Here is a 22,955-nt window from a genome sequence, read left to right as displayed (position 1 = left end):
AAGGGTGGGGGTGGGGGAATAGAGCTGAGGGAAAAATGTGGGCTTGGGTCATGGGAGAAGGGGCAAGAGCTGCCGAGGAAAAGAAAAGGGCAAGTCGTCACAAAGGGGCAGCTGGGGGGGTAGGGGGCAGCCCAAGGCTCCGTGGGGAAAATTGCCCCCATCACTTGCTGACATTTGTTAGGGCTGGGGTGGGGGGCACATGGTTGAGTCAGCCACCGCTCCCCCGTACCCGAGCAGACAGGGCCCTATTGTCCCAGCCGAGATTCCTTCTTTCAGGGAAGAGGAGGCTCATTGTCCGACCCCCTTGTCCAGCGCTGGCCCACAAAGGTCGAGAAGGGGCGCGACGAATGCCCACCCTAACCCACGGCCCCTCGTCTAGCCTGGGGGTGGCAGGCACATTCCACCCTCTGGGACTGGGGCCCAGACCACTAGAGCCCCTGGCTCAGCCCCCCAGTCTTAGGTAGGGACAGGAAAAGAATTGTCCTCAGCAGGAAAGAACCCGCAGAGAATCAGGAACCCACACAGAATGGGCATTGAGGGAACGGAAACACCAAGGGGGTCCCCACCCCAGCCCAGGCATCCGGGCACCCAGGCCTCAGGCTCTCCATCTCCACCCTCCTTGGAGAGCCAGGTCCCCCTCACCTGGAAATGAGCCAAGCCACGCTGAGGAAAGGAATTTTATTTCCATAAATACAGGTGAAAGACCCCATATTCAAGGGGAGCTAAGAGGGGCTGGGGCCTCAAATTTGGCTCCCAGGGGGGTACCCCAACACTGAACATAGGGACTGGGGGATCCCAAACCTGAGATGGGCCTTGCAGGCCACAGATATTCCCCAACACTGACACTTTGAGAACGGAACTGTCCCCATAGGGGAGCCTCAGAACCCCACTCTCAGGGGCAGGGGTGGGGGTGGGATGGGGAGGGCTAACAGTCCCGGCATTCAGAGGAAAGGGGGACATGGGGAGAAGCTAAAAATGTCCTGAGTGGCCTGAAGGAGACCCGTGGGGTGGGCAGGGCTGGGTTCCCCTCCTGCACAGTCAATACAGAGCAGCAGCGGCAGCAGCTCTGGTTTCCCACGCCCCGGCTCAACCTGTGGGAAGGAAGAGCATGGAGCTGCCCCTCCCAAGAGAAGCCACAAGGCAGGGGAGACCAGGCCATGTCATTCACTGAAGAGCAGGGTTTCTGGGAGTCCTGGTTTGGGGGGGCAGTGTGGGAGCAATGAGATGGTCGGCACACCAGAGCTTGACATCCGCTTTCCAAGGCCGTCACGGAGTCTCTGAGCTGGGTGGGGGGGCTCCCAGGGGACCCCTGCAGACGTCCTCAGGAGAGCCAGGGTTCAATGCAGGTCTCATAAAGTGTGAGGTTGGAATGCCAGGCTGTGTGGGGGATCCCAGCCATCGGGCACCTCACTATGGCCCCCCGGGCCACGAGAGTCTTCAGCCCAAAAGAGTCCCTCAGATAGACCTTCGAGGTGGGCGAACAGGCATGGAAGCATGGAAGGAAAGACATACAGAATGACCCAGTGAGTGACAGCTGCTTTAACAGCCCCCCCACTACCCACAGAGGGAACCCTTCAGATCAGGGGGCAATGCCAGGGAAGGTTCCAGAAGGAGGCAGGGCAGTGAAGGCTGGAGGGGGGAGGGAGGGGGGGCATGATCCCAGGAGGCTCACCGGTTGTTCTTCCATCTCTAAGACCGTCTCATTTGCATCATAGAAACCAAAGAAGCTACAAAGAGATTGGCAGGGAGGTTATCAGGAGAGTGGGAGGAAATGCAGGGGGGCTAGTGTCCTTCAGGAATTCCCAGCCTGCTGGAGACAGGCACCAGGGAAGGCCCTCAAGATAGTTCACCTGCTTGCTCGCGCTCTCTCTCTGGGCCGCTCACAAGCTGATGTACTGAAAATGCAGGATTCCCAGCAAAATGTGTCTCACCTGAATCTGATCCAGAGGAAACAACCTGCACACCCAAAGAGAGGGCAAGGCTGCAGAAGAGCAGGCCTAGATGCTTCCAAAAAGGCCATGCCATAAAAGACAAAGACTGAGGCACTGAGCCAGATTCTAGAAGACCCGGCAAGAAGCCCTGGCATTGCGAGTGGGTAAGCACTGGATTGTGAACCAAAAGGTGGGCGCTTCCTCCTCACCGGCCGTGAAGATGTGCCGGGGCACCGAGAGTTGGGATCAACTTGACAGCAGTGGGTTGAAAAGGAGCAATTAAATGCAACGCGTGATCCTGGGTTGTACCTGCACTAGATCCCCCGCCCCATTTAAAAAACAAACTTGCTGCCATTGAGTCGAATGGGACTCCCAGGAACCCTACAAGACCAGGTCGCGTGGCCAGTAATGGAAAGTCTAGTCTCCCCCATGGAGCAGCCGGTGGGTTTGAAGTGCCAGCAGCCCGGCGTGGAGCCCGCTGTGCCACGGGAGCAATGGGGGTCAACTTGAACATGGCATCCAGGCGGCCGCTGTCATTTTACTTCTGGGGGGTGGCTGTGTGGAGCCCCTTGGTCGTGCAAACGGTTCGCATATTGGACTACGAGAAAGGTTGCTGGCCTGAGTCCCCCCAGGGATGCCTTGGGAAAGAGGCCTGGGGACCGAGTTTGAAAAGGTTCGCATTGAACACCCGATGGAGCAGAGCTGTAAGCTGCACACGGGGCGCCCTGTGTTGACATGCGCTCAACAGCTGACACCCGTGTGGGGCACCGATGGATGGACAGACAGACGGACAGATGAATAGGGAAAGAAAGAATACTAACACCAATGTGGTAAAGTGCTGGCATTCTGGAAACGTTAAGTAAAGGGTTATGCAGGAATTGGATTATTTTGGTAACTTAAATATGAACTTCGAAATAAAAAGGATTAAAAATACGCTAAAATCAAGACTATTTAACAGGCATGGGCACTGAGCAGATGCCGGCTCTGAACAATAGACAAATATTAATGGAAGTAAACCCAGGGGACTAAGGAGGCAGGGAGGTGAAACCCCTACTTTAATAATGGCCTTAGACCATTATTAAAATCTTCCCAGCCACAAGCCTGGGGAAGGTTGTCTCAGGCCTGCGGGAACAGTGAGGGTGGGGGCACCGAGGTGAGGAACAGCGGGGTACAAGAGGGCCTTGTGGGCCTGGGGGCCACATTGAGGAACTAGATTTCATAAGGGCTAGGAACTCTACTTCTGGAAATCGGCCAATGAATATCTACGGGTTGGAGGGACCAATTATCACCAAGAAAGAAGAGCTGGGAATGAAGCATGTCCTTCAGCCCTGGGGTCTCTGCACGGTGAAGGTTCTTGAACAAGGGGAGACCGATGCCAAGCCACGCCCCCTCCCCTGAGATCTGCAAGAAGGGCCTCCCCTCAGAGGCTAAGAGAAAAACTTCCCCCCTCACGTGTCACTCTGAATCTGGACTTCTACCCTCAACACTCTCAATCTGGACTTCTAGTCTCTTAAACCGAGAGGGCAAAACGAAACTGTGGATCACAAAGGCCTAGAATCACCATGAATTGCAGCCAACCAAAGAAAGCAGTCAGGCCACAGGGACCTGGATTGGCATCCCAGCTCTGCCACGAGCTCTCCCTACTGTGTGTGAGACTTACCAACCTCCTAGTTCTCCCTAAGAACACCTGCCTCCCAAGCCCAATAAGACTCGGTGGTTCTGAGTCAGACAGCCTGACTGGGTCACTTACCAACTGGAACATAAACCAGTTAGTCAATCTTTCTGCACCCCAGTCTCCTAAGGTCACATGGGAATGAATAATAATAGCCTCGAGGGTTGCTGAGAGGATTAAACAAACAAAGAGATGTAAAGTACTCAAAACTGGCTACTATGAGGAAATTTTAACTATGAAAAACCAACAGAAGGGTGACAAGGAAGGGACAATTCAACCAGGGTGCAATATAGCACCAGCGAAACACACATCATTCCACTAGCTCCTGAATGCTTCCTCCCCCCACTACCATGACCCAGTTCCACCGTACAAACCCAGCTAGACCTGAGGACACACATTGGTACTGATAAGAGTTCTGGACGCATGGAATTCAGGACAGATAACCCCTCAGGAACAGTAGTGGGAGTAGCGATATCATGAGGGGAGGGAGATGGTGGTGGCAGGGGCTGAGGGGGGGAGAGGGGGAACCCATCACAAGGTTAGATATATAGCACCCCCCTGGAGGGGGACAAATAACAGAAATGTGGATGAAGGGAGACAACAGACAGTGCGTAATAACGATAACATGTAATTGATCAAGAATTCACCAGGGTGGAAGGGTGGGAAAGGGAGGGGCAAAAAGAGGAGCTGCTACTAAGGACTCAAGAAGAACTTGCTTTAGAAACGTTGATGGCAGCATATATACAAGTGTGTTTAATACAATTGAATAATAAATTGCCCTAAGATTTGTAAGAGCCCCGCCCCAATAAAATGATTCATTAGTCCCTAATAAAATGTAAAAGAAAAAAAAAAAAAGAAAATGATTAGGGCAAAATATGTACAGATGTGCTTTATACAATTGATGTATGTCTATGTATGGATTGTGATAAGTGTTGTATGAGCCCCTAATAAAATGTTTAAAAAAAAAAAAAATGATTCATTAAAAAAAAATTACCCAATGAACTATGAGACCAAAAAAGTTCGTGGAAAGGTTTTAGGTTGTTTGTTTGTTGAAAGGTTTTTGTTTTTCTACAAATTTCTGATGTCTCCTCACATTGCTTTCACTAATAGAGTTGATAAAATTTGAAAGATCATGGAAATCAAACTCTACCCTTGCTGTCATAAATATCTTCACCTGACCCCTTTCAATGGCTTCCGTCTCCCTCAGGATAAAAAAATCAAGGTCCTTACTTCAGACAAACCACAAAAACTCTGTGTCATCGGAGCCCGTACTGACTCAGAGCGACCCTCTGGGTCATGGACCACCGGAGTGGAAAGCCCAGGCTTTCTCCCTCGGAGCTGCTGGTGGTTTCGAACCACCCGCCATGTGGATGCAGCCCAACGCATAAACACTGCATCACCGGGGCTCCTCTTATTTCAGATAACTGGCCTCATCCCACCTCTCTCCCATCACTCCCTGCTCCCAGTGCGCTGGCTGTACCACATCCTCCTTGGTCCTTCCCCAGGACCTTCACAGGGGCTGCCGTTACTGCGCCCCCAGGGTGGGTCCCTCTTTCCCCAGAGAGGCAACACTCCCTTCCTCCCTCGAGTTCCTGCTTAGAGGGCACCCAGGAGGTGTTCTTTGGCATGATCTAGTCATCCTTTTACCCCTCCCTCTGCCTTATTGTATTGCTAACCTGACACACATATATCTACCCTTGTTATCTGTCGTCCCAAGGAGCCCAGGTGTTGCAGTGGGTTATGCATCAGGCTGCCAATCCAAACGTTGGCAGTCCCACCCACCCCAACCCAGATGCTCTGCAGGAGGGAGACAAGGCAGCCTGCTTCTGTAAAGATCCAGAGGCCTGGGGAACCCTGTGTGCCGGCTGCTTCTACTCTGTTCTACAGGGTTGCCCAGCGGCAGAATCGTCTCAGTGGCGTGGGTTTGGTGTTTGGTTCATCTGACTCCTACATTGGAAATGTACACTGGATGGCAGCGGGGACTCCTTTGGGATGCACTGGCTGTACCTGCAGGGCCCAGCACAGTGCCTGTATCTACGCGCAGATCAGACCCACTGGGCCAATTCTGACTCATGGTGGCCGCGTGTGTTACAGAGAAGATGCACCACAGGCTTTTTCCCTGGCTGCCCTCAGTAGAGAAGCCTTTCTTCCGTAGAACTGCTGGGTGAGTTGACACCACTGACCTGTAGCTTAGCGGTCCAGTACAAATGATTGGCACCGCCCAGGGAGGGCAAAGAGTAGTGCTCAATAAATGTTTATGGAATGACCAAATTCAGGCATAGCAGATCATTTAGGATGGCCCTCAAACGCGCTGCTACTGAGTCGATCTGGACTCATGGCGACCCTATAGGGCAGGGTAGACCTGCCCCTGTGGTTTCCGAGACTGGGACTCTTTATAGGAGGAGAGAGCCTGGTCTTTCTCCCGAAGAGCAGCTGGTGGTTGTGAACTGCTGACCTTGCGGTTAGCAGCCCAATGGGTGAGCCCTCATGACGGCCCCGGGAACCATGCATTTTTCTTGAGGAGTGGTTTAGAGGCAGGAAGCCACTTTGAGGCTGTTACTATGGTCCAGGCAAGTGAAAGAGCTAACCCCCCACATCCCTGCCATTGAGTCCACTGAGACCCAGAGTGGCTCTCTGGGACAGAGTCACCATCCTGTGGGTTCCCAAGGCTGGAAGTCATTCTGGGAACAGACAGCTTCATCTTTCTCCCGAGGCGTAGCTGATGGGTTCAGGCTGCTGCCCTCGTTGCGGGCAATCTAACTGGTAATCACTGTGCTCCGGCGCTTGTCAGTCAAAGGGGTGGAAGAGAATGTGATGAAATGACACACATTAAAGCAATGTCACTTCCCTGGTTTTGATCTTGTCCTGTGTCTCGCTGCCATTTTAATCTCTCTCCCTCTCGGGGCTGGCTGACTCATGGCTACCCCTGCAAGTTTCTGAAACTATAAATGTTTACAGGCGTGGATAAGCCCAGTCTTTCTCCCACGGAGCCGCTGGTGGCTTGCAAATGCCAACTGCCAGGATCACAGCCCACCGTGTAGCCACATGCCCTCGGGGGTTCCCACAGGAGAGTGCCATCACAGGGAAAATGGGTGAAAGACACAGGGGCCCTCTCTGTACTGCCTTTGAAGCGTCCTGTGAAGTCCTGTGAATGTCGAGTCACCGAGTCACTAAGATTTAGGAAGTAGGGCTTAGTAACATAGCCAGACTCAAAGGGCCAGGTGATCAAAGGCTATTATTAACTGAAAAAAGGGAGAAGCAGGCCTATTGTAAGCATGAGTTGGAAGTTGCCTCTGAACAAAGATGTAGAAGACACATTTAGATAAAAAACATTCGAAGCTGAAAAACGAGACAAAAAATTTGGTGAGGGTGGGGGGGTGTCAAAATTAATTACACACAGCTTTTCATTACCTGGACTGCCAAGGAGTAATAACGCCATCATCAGGGCCCCCAATCAGCACCAGGTGACCCACACGGAGAAAGTTCTTCCGCCAGGCTGCAGGGTGGTAACAAGAGAGGCTGGTTAACGCCCAGGGGTTAGGCCGGGTTGAAGTGGGGGCACCTAGGGGGCCAAAGAAGCAGAAAAGGAGAGCTAGGGTGGGAAGTGGGGTCTCACCAGTAGCATTGGGATGGTTTCTCTCCCCATTGATCAGGGCCAGGAAGCTGCTGGCATTGAGGTACAAGTCATCATGGTGAGGATCTAGGTCCAAAGATCCAGGAGAAAGACCATTAAAGACAGGAGGCCGAACGACCAATCCATCCAGAGGCTGCCAGAACTTGCAAGGGGCAGTTATTAAATAGTGGCACTTGTCACAGTAAAAAAGAATAGCGAATGTTTATCTAGGACCTACTATGTGCCAGGCACTGTTCAAAGTCCACTGTATTCATTCTTTATATATATGACTACCTGTGAACCAGGTGCTATAAGGCATCCCATGACAGATAAGGAAAAGTCACAGAGATAAAGGCACTTCCCCCAAGGTCATCCAATAGTCAGGATTCAAAGCCAAGGAGCCCGGCCCTGGCCTTGAGGGTCTCAAACACTAAGGAGTTGACAAACAAAATGTCCCATGGGACAAATCCAGCCTATCATTTGATTTTTGTAAATAAAGTCTGATACAGGGCATATTGTCTAAAGTTGCTTGTGTGCCGCCCCACAGATTGGAGTACTTGTGAAAGAGACGTGTGACCTGGAAAGACAAAAATATTTGCTAGCTGACCCTTTCAGGGTTAACTGATAGGTGCTGGGTGCGGTTTTAGATTGGCCCCTTTATCGAAAAGTTTAGCTGAGCCCTGCACTAGACCATACTCTCTGAGATAATAAAGTAATACAGAGAAAGTATTCTCACTGTTCTTTGTGTTCAATAAGGAAGCGCTCCCAGAAACTCAGGTTAGCCTCATTGCCACTGGTAATGCTAGAGAGGGGAGCAGCCAGCACGCTGCCTTCCTTCACGGAGACCCCAGTCCCCACTCACCATGCCAGTAGTTGCAGATGGAGAATTCCTGGCCCCACGGGCTATAGCAGATCCGGTAAAGGTTAGATCGCATGGAGGTAGGGAACAACCATTTTAAATAGTCGGTGTCTGGCAAGAGAAATGCAGCGCTAAGTGGCTCCCAATCCGTCCCCCCAAACTCAGAGGCCTCCATGGATCTCCCCAGTGCCCACTCACCTCCATACTGTCCCATCTGTGGAGAGGAGAGGGAGATGAATGAATCCACATTGTGATCATCCATGACAGAGAGCAGCGCCCGGCACACGAGACCCCCTGTAGGCAGAGCACCACAGTGGGCAGGGCCTTAGGGAGAGTCGGGGGGCCAAGAGCTCCCAGGGTGCCCTCACCACACACCACACTGCTGCATAAAGGAAACTCAGAGAAGGGAGGTCTGGCTTATGCGAGCAGGCCCAGGATTGGCAGCTGCAGAATTCCATGCCGGGCCTCCTGACTCTTTAACTCGCTGGTGGGCCATCACTTCTGTCAGAGAAAGAGGGTCAACCCCAGGAATTGGGGGAAGAAGTGCACAGCAACTCAGTCAGCCTCCTCCCCATTGAGGACCCAGAAAAGACCCACCCAGGTGTGCTGCGAGGGAGTCAGGACAGAAGGGCTTAGGTGCCAAGGCTCTGGATAGAGTCATGGTGGTTCAGAGAAAGGGGCACTGGAAGTGACCCTCAGCGGGGGTGGGGGGGTGGTTCAGGGCAGCAGGGGGCCAGATCACCTACCCTGAGAGTAGCAGATGAGATGGACTCCCTCGGGGGCCTTCGCCATGATGGGCGCCACAGCCTCTCGGAATCCTTGCACTTGTTCCCATAGGGGCCGCAGGCTCTCTCTCCCATCGAAGAGATCAAGCACTGTCACCGCGGTCCCGGGGTGTGTCTGTGGTGGGGAGGGTCGGCGGGTGGGGGGGGGGGAGCCAGGCAGCCACTGGGAAGGGACTCGGGACTCGGAAGAAGGCCCTCCCACGCTGGCATCAGCGTCCTGGCGTCTATGCCCTCCTAGAACCCAGGATTCTGTGCCTGAGCTCTCCCCCTTGCCAGCACCAGCTCCCCGAGGGTTCCTGGCCACGTCCAGCCCCCTGCCCTCCAAGGTCCCCGCCATACCTGGTTGATGTATTCCAGCAGGTGGCGGAAGCTGTACGAGCTGTCGAAGAGCCCGTGCACCACGATGACCGGCTTGTAGGGGGCGCGGCGGGGCGCCGGGGTCGCCGGGCAGGTGGGCAGCGGCAGCAGCAGCAGCAGCGGCAGCAGCAGCAGCGGCAATCGGCACAGGATCCCGGTGGCGGGGAGCCGCAGCCCCCGGAGCCCCAGCATGCCTGCGAAAAGGCCGGTGACAGCTTGGGGTGGGGGGGGGTGACAGTGCCGCCTTCCTCTGAAACACACGCCTGGCAATCAAGCCCCCGCGCCCCCGCCGTGGACCTTGCTACAAAATAACCTACTTTTCACCCCCCAGGGCCTCGCGTCCCTCCCCTTCCCACACACACACCCCTACCACGTACGCGCACCCTGCGCTCCCGCAGCCCCGCCTCCAGCGCGGACGCTGTGCGCGCAGCCTGCCTAGGCCCGGGAGCTTCCCAATGCACCGAGCGGGACAGCCGAGGGTCCCCGAGACCCCTGAGCAGTCGCCGAGCCCCCACCCCCCGCCCCAGGACCATACAGACTCCCACCTGGCCAGGCTCCACGGGCCTCGCTCCGCCTGCTGCTGACTTCTCCCGGGGCAGGCACCCCAGGGGGAGGGGACGAGAGGGAGGAGGGAACGCGCAGGGAATGACGGATGGGAGGGAGGCGCGGGGGGGTGAGTGGCTGCCCGGGGTCGCGCGCCGCCGTCACGTCCGGGGCTTTCCCTGGCAACCGTGCAAGCGTCCCCAGCAACACGGGCCCGGACCGGAGGGGCAGTGGAACGTTCGATTGCGCCCAAGGAGAGGGGGAGGAGATGGGTGGAGTGATCCATTTAGGCCAGTGGGGAGAGCGCGACAACCTTGGCTGGGAACCGAGAGGCGGTCTCTCCAGCGACCCCAGGGTCCCGCTTGGTTGCTCCAATTCTTCCCTACTTCTCATCTCGGGCGGCCGGCCCCTCCGCGGAAGAAAAGTTCTCCCAAGGGGGGCAGGGGGAGGGGAGGAGGGGGTGGGGACAGGGGGAGGGTGGTGGCGGCAGTGTGTAGCAGCTGGACTGGCGAGTGTCAGCATGTAGGCTTTATCTGGGCGGGTGGCGCGGTGGCCCGGATTGCTGAAGCCATCCCGGGCGGGCCCTAGCCCCTGGCCGACTGCCCGGCCTCCCGAGGTCACCGGTCCCCATGTCACAACTCATTCTGGAGTGCCTGTAAGGCCCTTGTCTACAGAGAGGCGAAGTGTGCTCGAGGCCCCTTGAGTTAAGTGGGGGCCCCGGTCTCGTTTCTCCAGTCCAATTCCAGGCTCCTCCGCCATAGACCCCCCCACCCTCGAGGGGTGGAGGGCCCCTGGGCCATACTGAGTCACACCCAAGCAGCTTCTACTACTCTTTCAACCCTCACACACCCGGCCTGGCGAACTCCCTGTGCGCGGCACCCAGCCCAGACTTCAGGGCTCCTGGCATCCCTGGGCACCTGGGCTTTTACTTGGCCTTGAAAAACCAGACACGTCCTTTCTGGGGTGGAGGCGCACAGACATCAATCCTTTCACATTTTGTCGGAGTCCAACCGCCCCATTCCCAAGATCTCAGGGCGATGTAAAGTTAACTCTCAATAAAACCAATGTTTGTCCCGAATTACGCAATTTAAGACAGGACGGCGATCGGGAATAAAGCTTCCGGCGAACATCTGAACAAGAACGACCTGTAAGAAGCAGAGATTTCGATCTTGGGTCTGATATTGACTCTTACCAGGGCCTCGGAACCGTTCGGCAGCCTCCCTTTGGACACAGACGAAGAAAGACGCAGAAGGGCGGGGGCTGGGAAGTACTCATCTACATAGGAGTGCGAGGGTGGAGAATAACGAATCTCTGGCTGTGTTTTCGCAAAAAGCCCAACTTGTGTAAGTGTCTGCAGGCCACCCACGCGCTCCCAAGTTGCAATAAGCAAATACAAAGACTGCAATCACGCTGAACCCCAGGTCTAGTCGGAGGTGGCGCTGCACGGGGGAGGGAGAGGGGGCTGGTAGTGGTGGTAAAGCCTAAGGGGTTGGATCTGAAAACCGACCTGCTCAGAACTCTCAACAGCTCTGGAAGTGAAGGGGAGGCTCACACATCCCCAACGGAGCCACGGGGAATGAAGAGTTAATTCATCTATTCCTTATCCTCAAAGAAAGAAGCCATCGTCTATCCCCCAAGACAGTCCTCAGGGAGTCCCCGGGGCATAATAGGTTATGAGTTGGGCGGCTAACCTCAAGATCACTAGTTCGAAGCCAGCAGCCACCCACCCCACGGGCGAGAAAGATGAGATTTTCTATTGCCAGTAAAGGGTTAGTCTTGGAAGTCCACAGGGGGCGATTCTGAGTCCTATAGTGTAGGTGGCAGGGAGTAAACCTTTCCCTTCCTCCACCCTCCACCCCCCCATCCCACCCCCCACCCCCCCTAAGCTGTGCCTCCAGATTCAACCCAGGCCCAGGCGACAGGCAAAGGCCCTGATCCTGGGAAACTTTCAGACCGTCACAGGTCCCCTCGAGTGTGTACACAGTCACTAGATTATCTGTCTTGAGGGGGGCAAACTAAGGTAACGATTTGGGGGGAATTTTTTCCAAGGGTTTTTCTGGGCTCCTTGAGGAATACTGAGGATTGGGCATCTGTCTGGGGTGAGTCCGGTTGGGAAGGAATGGGGATATCCTATCCAAATCTTAGAGCACCAGCTCGCTTGCTTCCTGATAGTGTAATCCCTGCAGAGGGTCTTGCAACGGGGAGACTCTAGAGAGTTCTCGTTCCCTGTTTCCATTGCTTAGTCTCACCCGCCTCTGAGTCTGGCCTCCCTGTTTCCATGACAACCCCAAGGAATCCCAAACTGGGGGCTTGAATGCTGGGGTGAGAGGAGGAGAGAGGTGGTCTAGGAGCCGAGAGAGACTGAGTGGGAAGACGTCTGAAGCGCTCCCCCCTTCCTAGTCTCGGTCCCTTTAAGTCCCCCCCCAACGCGCTCCCCCCTCCCTCCGCCTCCCCCCCCTCCAGTCTCCTCTCCATCTCTGCGCTGCTGGCCGGCTGCGCCATCCACGCACTCTGACTCGCCACTGGTGAGGGACTCGGATCCCGCTGCAGAGACCTTGTCCCGGACAGAACACAGGCATGGCATCCGAAAAGTCAGGTAAAAAGCCTCCTTAGGATCATAAATAGCAACCACCTCCCTCTCCCTCCACTGTCTCCCTTCTCCTCCCAACCTTGACCCTAGCCCCTTCCCCCACAACCCACCCCGAGGGCAGTGCTCTTTCACCCTCCTCTCCAGCCCCCAACTCCCCAGTCACCCTCTCTATTCCCCACCCCCCACTTCCTTTCCTCCCTCTCATCTGTCTCTGCCCCCTGCCAGCGACGTGGGAAGGGGACAGGTGGAGGGGTGAGGGAGTTGCCAGAGTGGCTTAGCTGAGCCCAGGTACCGCAGGAACTGCTTCCTTGGAAGTGACAGATGGGCATTCCCCCACCTTGCCTAGAGACGCCCAGTGGGGCAAGATGGAGACAGGATCCGGTGGGGGGGGGGGGATTGGCTGGGAAGTGAAATCCTTAGGACTCTGCTTTATCTGTCTTTCAAGAGGTCCTGAGATTCCCCAAGAAGCCAGGGTCCCCCTTCTCCCCTGAAGGAGCAGGGGAGCAGAACATGCCATCCCACATGTATTTAAACAACTGTTGAATTGAACGCAGGCGAACCCCGTATGGCAGATCCACACAAACGCATATGCGCAAGCAAGACTAGCTCTGTGAGAGGCCGGGCACGGAGGTTGCCCCCGAGAGCTGCGGGCACACAAGTTGCCGAAGGAGAGGGTAGAGGAGCAGAGTGTGACCTCAAAACTATTTTAAAAGAAGGAAGGGAGGGCAGGTGGCCTAGATATAACCCCAAAGCCTGCCCTCCCCAAATGAGAGATTGGGTCTCACAGGTCTCTCTGTCTCTTACATTTGCTTTCTCCATCTCTGGCCGTCCGTGTTTTCTCCCTGGCCCCCCTTATCTCACCTGTCTGTCTTATCTTTGCGTGTACCCTCTCCCCAATTCACCGGCCCAGGCCTACCGGACTCGGTCCCTCACACCTCCCCTCCCCCGTACAATGCCCCTCAGCCCCCTGCCGAACCTCCAGCGCCGCCGCCGCAGACCGCCCCCTCCTCTCACCACCACCACCACCACCACTACCACCAATCCGGCACCGCCACCCTCCCGCGCTTAGGAGCCGGCGGCCTGGCCTCTTCCTTGGCCAGCGCTCAGCGTGGCCCCTCGTCTTCTGCCACGCTGCCACGGCCCCCGCACCACGCCCCGCCCGGACCCGGCGCCGGGGCACCCCCGCCCGGATGTGCTACCTTGCCCCGCATGCCACCCGACCCTTACCTACAGGAGACGCGCTTCGAGGGCCCACTGCCCCCGCCGCCCGCCGCGGCCGCTCCGCCCCCGCCAGCGCCCTCGCAGACTGCCCAGGCCCCGGGCTTCGTGGTGCCCACGCACGCGGGGACGGTGGGCACGCTGCCGCTGGGGGGCTACGTGGCCCCAGGCTACCCCCTGCAGCTGCAGCCCTGCACTGCCTACGTACCGGTCTACCCTGTGGGCACGGTGAGTGCTGGGCAGGCAGGGGCCTGGGAGGAGGGCAGGATGGAGGGGGACCTGGAGCTGGGGGTTTACTGGGGCTGGGCGGGGGCGGGGGAGGGGGGTCCTGGGATCAAGGCCTAGAGAACGCAGAGCCAGACTGCTGGGAAGACTAGACCAGGCCTGGTAAGGGGGCTGCTGGGGATGGAACTTGGGAGCCACTTGGAGTCAGGACTCTGGGCTTGGGAGAAAGATCACAGCCTGAGGAGAAATCCTTAAGAAGTGGCCTCGTGGCTGTGTGTTGAGCTGCTAACCACAAGGTCAGCAGTTCGAAACCACCAGCCGCTCTAAAGAAGGAAGATGAAGCAGTCTACTACCGTGAAGAGTTACAGGACAGTTCTACCCTGTTCAACAGGGTCACTCACTATGCGTCCGAATCTACCTAATGATAGTGAGGTGTGTGTGAAGGATTGATTTGGTTTGGTCTGGTTTGGTTTTGAGCCTAGGGATTGGTTGGGCTGAATGGTCAGGGCCTGGCTGAGCCAAGTCTGGAGGTCCAGAATTGGTCTGGATAAAGGATATCCTCTTCGGGAGGAGGGTGAAATGGAAGCTGAGGACCTCGGAATACCAGGGCAAGTGGGGATTGGGGAGGGGGGACGAGAAACTGGGTTGATGGAAGTGATGGCTAAGAGAAAGGGCTGTAACTTGGCAGAAACTACATAGGCAGGGGTACAGTTAAAGGGGTCCTGCCTGGGGACAGAGGGGTGTGGAAACCAGAAACTATTTTGGAGTTTAATAAGGCCACCAAAGGAAGAAATCTAGGCGGGCTTTCTGAGTGTCCTCTCCCGGTCACCAGCGAACTAGTTCCTTGAGCTCCCAGCAACAAAGGCTTTAAAAACTGCCAGCCACGAGCGAGCGTTGTTAGTGGGATGGAGAGGGTTGGAGTGACACCCCCTTCCCCCAATCTTCCTTCCACAGCCCTATGCGGGCGGGGCCCCGGGGGGAGCGGGGGTGACCTCCACGCTTCCCCCGCCGCCCCAGGGTCCAGGGCTGGCCCTGCTGGAGCCAAGGCGCCCGCCGCACGACTACATGCCCATCGCCGTGCTGACCACCATCTGCTGCTTCTGGCCTACCGGCATCATCGCCATCTTCAAGGCAGTGCAGGTGGGTGTGGGGGGCAGGGGAGCCCCCCGGGGGGCCTTTGCTACTCAATTCCTGGGAGTGCGGGGTGTCTTAGAAGGAGGCTGAGACGCGGGCCCTCAGCCTCGCTGTTGCATCCTTCCGCAGGTGCGCACGGCCTTGGCGCGCGGAGACATGGTGTCGGCCGAGATCGCCTCGCGCGAGGCCCGCAACTTCTCCTTCATCTCCTTGGCCGTGGGCATCGCGGCCATGGTGCTGTGTACCATCCTCACCGTCGTCATCATCATCGCTGCGCAGCATCACGAGAACTACTGGGATCCCTAGGGAGGCCCCCCGGCCCCGCCCCGCGCCGCGCCCCGCGCCCTTGCTAGGGCCTTCGGCAGTCCCGCCGCGGAGTCCCGGGGCTCCCTGCACACCCGCCTCCGGAGCCGCCGACGGGGATAGATCCGAATCGCCGCCTCCACGGAACCCCTGGCCTGGCGAGCACGCTCCGCGGCGCCGCTTCACGGGACCCCCAGACCCTCCAAGTGCAGCGCCCCCAGCCCAGCTCCCCGTGCCTCTGCCCCGCAGCCTGCAGACTGGTCCCCACGGCCCCGATCCCTTTGTAGGCTCCGCCCCAGCTCTGACAAAGCCCCGCCTCCAGGTCGGCAGGCTCCGCCTTCTTTTCTTCCCGCGAGGTGATTCAGTCCGGTGATTGGATTGGATTTGTGGGACCTAGGCCCATCCCTGTAGATCGACGGATTCGTTCCTTCGCCCAGCGCTTAGAGGAAGATCTTGGGGTAGCTATCCCCAGAGCGCACCCTCTTTTGCTAATACAATCTCTCCACTCCCTGTGCCCACCTATTTTCTTGCTAATCCCAGAGTCTCCCAATTTTTGTTGTTTCAGGAATGACTTTTGGGACGTGTTTCCAATTTAAGACCCTTCCTCCTGGATGAAAAAGACTTTCTGGTTCTCTGTAAATACTCTCTTTTACCCATCCCAGCCCCCCACCCCCCACCCCGCAGAAGGGATCCCGGGCTATGGACCTCCCAACCCCGGCTGCAAACTGGCCTATTCCCCCACTCCCTGAGCTCCCTGGTGGCCCCCCGCCTTGTTCTGGTCTGTGTGTGCCTGTGTGTCCACTTCTGAAAGACATTATTAAAGAGACCACGTGGGTTTACCTCCTGCAATCCCATCGATTGCCGCCTGCACAGCCCTGTCCCTTGTCTTGGCTCCTCCTTCCATGGCTCCTCTCTCTTTCCAGAATGAAAAAACGAAAAGGGACAAAGACTAGCGTCAGGAAACCCATCCATAGGCTTCCAGAGAGACAGAAGCTAAGAGGGGGGCAGTAGGAACGCACCTGGCAAGACCTTGGGATCCATTCCCTCTTCCCACATCCTGCCAGGCCTTTGGAGAAGGTGGGGGGGTTTGCAAGAAGACCCGTGCCCAGACAGGAGGAGTCAAAGGGCAGCCCAGTCAGGGAGTTGGTTAGGAGTGAGGGGTGGGGAGGTGGCTGGGAGAATTGCAGCTCCCAACAGCTGTTGTCTTGCTAGAGACCCATGAGGTGTGGAGGCAAAATAGGGAAGTCACAGTGGGTGGGCTTAGAGGAGAGGTGACTGAGCCTGGAGTACAAGTCGGACTTGGTGGGAAGGGGATCCATTGAGTGACCCCTAGACCTGGACAAAAGCTGTGGGCTGAGGTTGTGCACCTGTGGAGGCCTGTCCCAAACAGCTGGCGCTGAGTGGGCATTTGCAGAACATGCTCGCCCCAAGGGGAAGGTGCTGTTGAGTCACCGCTCAGACAGCAGATGTGACCCTGGGCCTCATGCAGCTTACCGCCTCTAAGAGAAGTCATGCGCTCAATTGGGAAACACAGGAGGAGAGGGGGCTGGGGTGGGGTGTGGAAGTCACAAGTTTGCCTTGGGACAAATGGAATTCACACATTGGCCACTTGCTTTCACTTCCTTACCACCTACTCTGTTCCTCCCCTTCCTTCCCTTAAAGAAGGGAGCATTATTACCAGAGATGTGTCTGTCCAGCCTTTTCTTTCATATCCCCTATTTCTTCACCCCTCCAAAGCGGTTCCCACGCCCTGCCCTACTTGACCAAAGCTGTTCATGCAAGTACTACTTTGTCACAGGACTCTGCCTCCCTGCTGGTCCTTTGACCCTGATCCCTCACCCCCGGGGGTTCGGGAACAGGTCATCTCCACCAGATCAGCATCGAATCAAGTCCATTCCAAGTCACAGCAACCCCTTTGGTTGCCAAAGCCGCCATAGTGACAGAGTGCGTTATGCCTTGGGCTTCTCATCACAATGTTAACAGTTCAAACCCCCTAGCTGCTCTGCAGGAGAAAGATGAGGCTGTCTACTCCTGTAAAGAGTCACCGTCTCAGAAACCCACAGGGGCGGCTCGACTCGGTCCGATCGGGTCGCTATGAGTTGAAGTGAGCTTGATGACTGATTTTGGAGGGCTTATTTTTGTAGATTTGGCAGGCCTCTCTTCCAAGGTGTCTCTGGGTAGAATCAGGCCTCCTCCACTCTGGTGGCTATCAGCCTAGCATGCTGTCTCAGTCTGGGTAGGCTAGAGAAATAAATTCATAGACATTCATATGTGTACAAGAAAGAACTTTATACACAAGAGCAATTGAACATTGAGAAAACATCCCAGCCCAGTTCAAGTCCATAAGTCTGATATTAGCCCATATGTCTGATACCAATCTATAGTCCTCTTCAGTCTCGGGCAACACATGCAATGATGCAGGCAGATCACAGGCCAGTGGGTGGGAAGTCTTATGGATCCAGTGGCATTGTAAGCATCTCAGTGCTGACAGGAGTCTCCAGGTGGCCTCTCTGGGTCTGGAGGTCTGGCTCCATCAGCCTCTCTCCATGTGTCTTCTCCACAGGGATGTCTTGCAGGGAGTGAGCCCAGAGAGTGTCTCCCGCCTCCAAGGAGGAAAACTGGAGTTCCCAGAATCCTCAAGAGAAGGCCATGCCCACACAGAGGCCTCATTGGCTATCACGTGATTGACAAGCTAGACTCCACCCTTCACTCTTCTTCCTCTCGAATTGACAGATAATTATATAATTACCACACTTGCCGACCACTGGCAATCCCACCCCCTCTCCATATAAACTCGCCTCCACACAAATTTCCAATCTTCCCTCCTTCCCCTTAACTTTTGTTCCTCCTTCCTTTCCTAAGTGTATCTCTGGACTTAAGTTTCTTTTTAGCTTTGAAAAACTCTGAACTCAGCTATCGTTTTAACCCACCCCTCATGTCTGACCAAATGCTGCTCCAGCTTATATATTTCTATGCAGACATTCTGGCAGTGTCTGCGGAACACACTGCCACATGGACCAGCCTGCATCCTCCACACTCCACATGCTGCAAACCAAACTGATGAGATGCTACCACAAACCCCCTTCCCGGTCTCCACGAGTGGCCTCATTTCCCTAGTTTCTCTTATCTGAAAGCTCAACGCGACTATCTCGCCTTCCTGCCCTACTTTCTAATGAGCTGTATTGTTAAAACACAGTCCACTCGACTGCCAAAAAGATCTTTTCAATCCGCAGTCTCAACTTTCTATCCACTCTGCGGTCCTTGCCAGAAAAATGACCTCGGCTGGGATTATTGCAACAGCTTGCTAGCAGGTCTCACTTCTAAGCTCTTCTCGCTCCGAGTCACCCTCAACACACTTTGAATAGCACTCCACTGCAAAAGTCCTTAAAGACCCATTACTTGTGAGAGTATGTACAATCCAATCCGACCTTTAACCCTTCCTATGATGTAAAGTCACCCCGTTGTCTTTCTTCAACCTCGTTGTTGAACTGAGTTAGCCCCTCCAGGAGACCTGGTGGTGGAGTGGTTACGCAGTGGGCTGCGATTCAAACAGGCAGTTCGAAACCACCACTGGCAGCTCCTCAGGAGAAAGACTGGGCGGTCAGTCCCAGATGTCACAATCTCAGAAAGGCACCATGAGTCAGCACGGACTCCATGGCAGAGCTGCCCAAACTGTTCCCAAATCTGAAGTCGCTTCCCCTCTACTGTAGTTGCCCACATTGTTTACTGATTCTCTGGCACCCCAGACTCTCCTTCCCCTCAGTCTTCGCTCATCATATTGTCCTCATCTGGGCCAAATTGTAGCTCTCCTTTAAGGTCTCCTCACCCTAGCAGGAAGAAATCCCTCTAGTCCCAAAGTTCAACCAAGGAGTGGGTTTCTAAACAGAACGCCAGGCACTCCCTGGAGCAACGGTGCTCAACCCTGATTACCTATTAGAACCATCGGGGAGCTATTTAAAGCCCCAAAGCCCAGGTAACATCCGAGACCAATTAAATCAGACTCTCTGGGGGTGGAACTCACTGGGATCTGTATTTTTTTTTTTAAAGATTCCCAGATGATTCCTAAGGACGGCAAAGATGGGAATCAGATTTCTTGAGGTCCCTTCAGGGACCCCTAGGAAGGGGGTGGGGGTGGGGAGTGGAACTTGTCCAGGTGACCAGCCAAGGCACAGCTCTTGGCCTATTCACCTGGAACCACAGAGGAAGAAGAACCTGTCCGGGGTGGCTAATTTCCTCCATGAACAACCGTATCCTTTGCCAAGACACCAGGAGAAGGGATGGTGTCTGGTGAGTAGGACCCAACAGTCTGATCAAAGATTCCATAGAAGAATCCTGGTCAAAAGGAGGAAAATACAGAACAGAAGTTCACATCCTCAGGCTCTCTAGACTTCCTCGAACCATGAAGGTTGGAGGAACCCCCGAAACTATTGTCCCAAGAGAATCTTTAAACCCAAATACCTCTTAAAATCTTCTTAAAATCAAACAATATCTTAGCTTAATTAGTAAAAAATATCCGCTTAAGCATCAAGCTCCTGTAAGATCTGCCTTGTGGGATCAAATTGCCAATAACACGTTGAAAGATTAGCTGGAGGGGAGAGTGAATTTATGTTAATGGGGAAAAATACTTCAGAAAAAGGAGGGTAAGAATGGTTACCTAACCCATGGAATGTCACCAATGTTACTCAATGGTAATGAGGAATCTGTTGGACGGTGTATGTTTGCTGTGTATTTTCGCAACGCTAAAAGAAAGAGTTGTCATGTCGTTGACTCCAGCTCATCTCTGCCCTGTGTGTAGGGCAGAACTTGTGCTCCACGGCGTTTTCAATGACTGATTTTTCTTTTTTCTTGGAAGTAGCTCTCGGGCCTTTCCTCCAAAGCACCTCTGAGTGGACTTGAATCTCTGACCTTTTAATTAGCAGTCAAGTTCATGAACTATTTGCATCACCCAAGGATCCTCTGGCCCAGCCAAAGGGAAAAGAGAGACAGAGAGAGTTAGCTAGGTCATAATTATTTCCTGCTGTTACAACAGAAATACAGTGAATGGATAACTCTAAGGAACAGAAATTAACACCCCACCCCAGAGTTGAGAAGACTAGAAGTCTGAATCCAGAGCACCAGCTCTGGGAGAAAGTTTTCTTTCTGTTTGCTCAGTGGGCTGGGGGGGGAGGAGGGGGGAAGAGTCCTTTTCTCTTCTGACCAGTTGTTTCATCAGTGGGCTCAGTTTCAGAACGAATGAAAACCCACCATGATGATGCAGTATGCCTTTAATGTTTGGCAACCCCTCCGTGAATCCCCAAACTATTTCTAGCTAATTCTGCAGTATGCATCCACCTATCTTGGGCAATCTTCGCTTATCTAGCCAAGCCAAACAGGTTTTCTGATTCCGAGTGGCAAATTTGGATGTGTAACAAGAGCACAGGCAGCCAAACTATATCTGAGCAACTGAAGAAGGAAGTTAGATGTCTGTCACAATCACATTTTCCACGATGAACTTTGGAATAGACTGCAACTCCTGAACGAGAGGAGAGTAGGAAGCCTCTTCTTTCTCCCTTGGGGTGGCTGGTGGTTTTGTTAGGTAGCTTAGCCTAGGGAATTGGGAAGTCCATTTACGCATGCCCAGGAGAGCCAGCAAAGGACAGAAGCTGGATTTTCCCACCAGTGGGTAGAGATGGGGGTTACACCTGGAGCAGCCAACATGGGCCAGGTGACTGCAATTCAGCCAATGGGATCGACCTGGGGTCGTTCACCACGCCTCCCCCGGAACCCTTAAGAAGGCAGGAACTGGGAGGGAGAGGGTCTTGCTTGTGCAGTCTGGTCGTCTTCGTGGGAAGGGAGAGATCCTTGCGTGTCCCGGAGCAGTCTCTGCCAAGCCGTATGGTCAAAGGAATCCAATGGGTGCCGCGTAAAACCTGATGCTTCTTTGAACTTTCATTAAATTCACTTGGATCACGAGCCCGGCTTCGGCATGAAATCTTTCTCGCGCGGAGCCAAGGACCGAGGCTGAAATCTAGTCCCGGAGAGAGAGACCTTACAGTTTCAAACTGATCACCTTGGCAGTTAGCAGCCCGACATGTAACGACAACTGCACGAAGGCTCACAGCATCCAGGCTGAACACCTCCCATCATGACAGATATATATGACGTGTGGTAAACTGAGAGCTTGGGAGAAAGTATCTGTATTTCTACACTCGAAACCACGGGCATGGTGAACTAGCCCTATTTGGAGAAAGAGCTCTGTTGTGCCGAGATAGAAATGTTTTCAAACACATGTTCTCCAGGCCGAATAATGTGCCCCGCCCCCCTTCAATCTCCCTCCGTTAAGGCGCAGTCTCAAAGGACAAACCACCCTGGTGTCTGGCTACTTCACTATGCCTGGAGGTCAGTTATGAGTAGATAAAAGCAATCAGGTTCTGTAGCCGAACCCACCTTTCGAACATAGCAAACTCTGTTTTGGCATCTCCTGCTGATACTGAGATAACTCCCCCTGGGGAGGCCTTGGGTGGGGGTCAAGGTCAATGAGCACTAGGTCTAGGTCATGATGATGATTCACCTCCTTGCTTGTGTATTATGATACCCGCGTATGATATTACCCATTGACTATGCAGTATGTTCCTAAGCCCCATCATATACACCCACTGGAAACTACTTTCACTCTCAGACCTGACATGGGACGAGGAGCCCCTGTGCCCCACTGTCTGTCTGTCTTTCATATTGTCCACGGCTGCAAAGTCGCTCATCAAATGTGGTTTATCTATGGTGTTATGGCTCCTCGTGGGATTAAAGCTGAACAATCAATCTTGGAAGTCCACTGAATGGAAAGGAATTGGTCAAAGAACGGAGTGAATGAAAGGGACTTTGATCTACCCGGGAGTTCCTGGGTGGTGCAAATGGTTAGTACACTTGGTTGGAGGCTTGAGGCCACCCAGAGGCATCTCCAAAGAAAGGCTTGGAGATCTACTTTGGAAATATCTACCTCTGAAAATCCCGCCCAGGGGGCACACTTCTACTCTGACACAGGGTCTCCAAGAGTCAGTCAACTCCAGGATGGTCGCTCCGCACCTCACCCAGCCGCCTTCCTCACGGGGAAACACGGAATTCCCATCTGATTCTCCTCCCACGTTAGCCCAGCCCCTTCTGGACTTGATGTCCTTGGATTTGCATCCCTTATTAACTTAGACTCCATCTGCCAAAAGAGGCTGTCGTCTCCTTTAATGAGAGGTTCCACGATCTTCCAGAATTCCATCCTGAGTCAGCACTCCCCACTTGGAAGATTCCACTCCTGGAAGATTCCGCACTTGGCTCACAGTCATTCTACCCTCTAGACTAGCACCTCCGTCCTCGGATTTTAAAAAGATTGACACTGTGATTTGGGTGACAGTTTACAAAACAAGTTCGCTTTCCATTAAACAACTCACGCCCATTCTGTTTCATGACCTTGAGTGCTCTTCCCATCATGCAACAGCAAGCATCTCATCCCTCCCTAGGTTTCCCATTTCCACTTCTCTCTGTCCTAGCTCTTCCTGACTCCTGAATCTTATCTCTGGGTAAATGCTGTCTTTTATCTCCTCTGCAGTTGATGTCTCAAAGGGGTGTGTACCTCCCTGGTGTTGTTTGCAAATCTAACAGGGGTGGCTGTACTCTAGGTAATGGGCTCCCTATAAATCTAAATCAACTGGAAGGCAGTGTTTCTTTGCCTTGGGTTGATTGTTCTGCTGAGAGTTGAGC

General features: G+C 54.4%; 2 protein-coding genes across 4 annotated transcripts; one reads left to right on the top strand and one right to left on the bottom strand.

The window, feature by feature from the left end:
- Positions 1 to 664: 664 nt before the first annotated feature.
- On the bottom strand, positions 665 to 11,072 carry PPT2 (palmitoyl-protein thioesterase 2). Of its 3 annotated transcripts, none has more exons than XM_075555425.1 (9): positions 10,953 to 11,072; positions 9,200 to 9,411; positions 8,822 to 8,975; positions 8,274 to 8,369; positions 8,079 to 8,186; positions 7,220 to 7,303; positions 7,015 to 7,099; positions 1,673 to 1,727; positions 665 to 1,465 (listed from the first exon to the last, which is right to left on the bottom strand). In XM_075555425.1, exons 2-9 carry the CDS (start codon positions 9,407 to 9,409, stop codon positions 1,322 to 1,324), a joined length of 936 nt encoding a protein of 311 aa, XP_075411540.1. In that variant the 5' UTR covers positions 9,410 to 9,411; positions 10,953 to 11,072; the 3' UTR covers positions 665 to 1,321. The 3 variants fall into 3 exon arrangements, with proteins under 3 accessions (XP_075411540.1, XP_075411539.1, XP_075411541.1); XM_075555424.1 differs by lacking the exon at positions 10,953 to 11,072 and adding an exon at positions 9,763 to 9,897; XM_075555426.1 differs by lacking the exons at positions 665 to 1,465; positions 1,673 to 1,727; positions 10,953 to 11,072 and adding exons at positions 1,735 to 6,386; positions 9,763 to 9,898.
- A 1,160-nt stretch (positions 11,073 to 12,232) lies between these two features.
- On the top strand, positions 12,233 to 16,052 carry PRRT1 (proline rich transmembrane protein 1). Its single transcript, XM_075554164.1, has 4 exons — positions 12,233 to 12,356; positions 13,261 to 13,796; positions 14,748 to 14,933; positions 15,057 to 16,052. The coding sequence occupies exons 1-4, from the start codon at positions 12,338 to 12,340 to the stop codon at positions 15,231 to 15,233; spliced, it is 918 nt and encodes a 305-aa protein (XP_075410279.1). The 5' UTR covers positions 12,233 to 12,337; the 3' UTR covers positions 15,234 to 16,052.
- Positions 16,053 to 22,955: the final 6,903 nt, after the last annotated feature.

This window comes from Tenrec ecaudatus, chromosome 7 (genome assembly GCF_050624435.1).
Source record: "Tenrec ecaudatus isolate mTenEca1 chromosome 7, mTenEca1.hap1, whole genome shotgun sequence".
Taxonomy (NCBI): domain Eukaryota; kingdom Metazoa; phylum Chordata; class Mammalia; order Afrosoricida; family Tenrecidae; genus Tenrec; species Tenrec ecaudatus.
The sequence above is the reverse complement of the archived record's forward strand: the minus strand, read 5'-3'. Positions and strand labels throughout refer to the sequence as shown.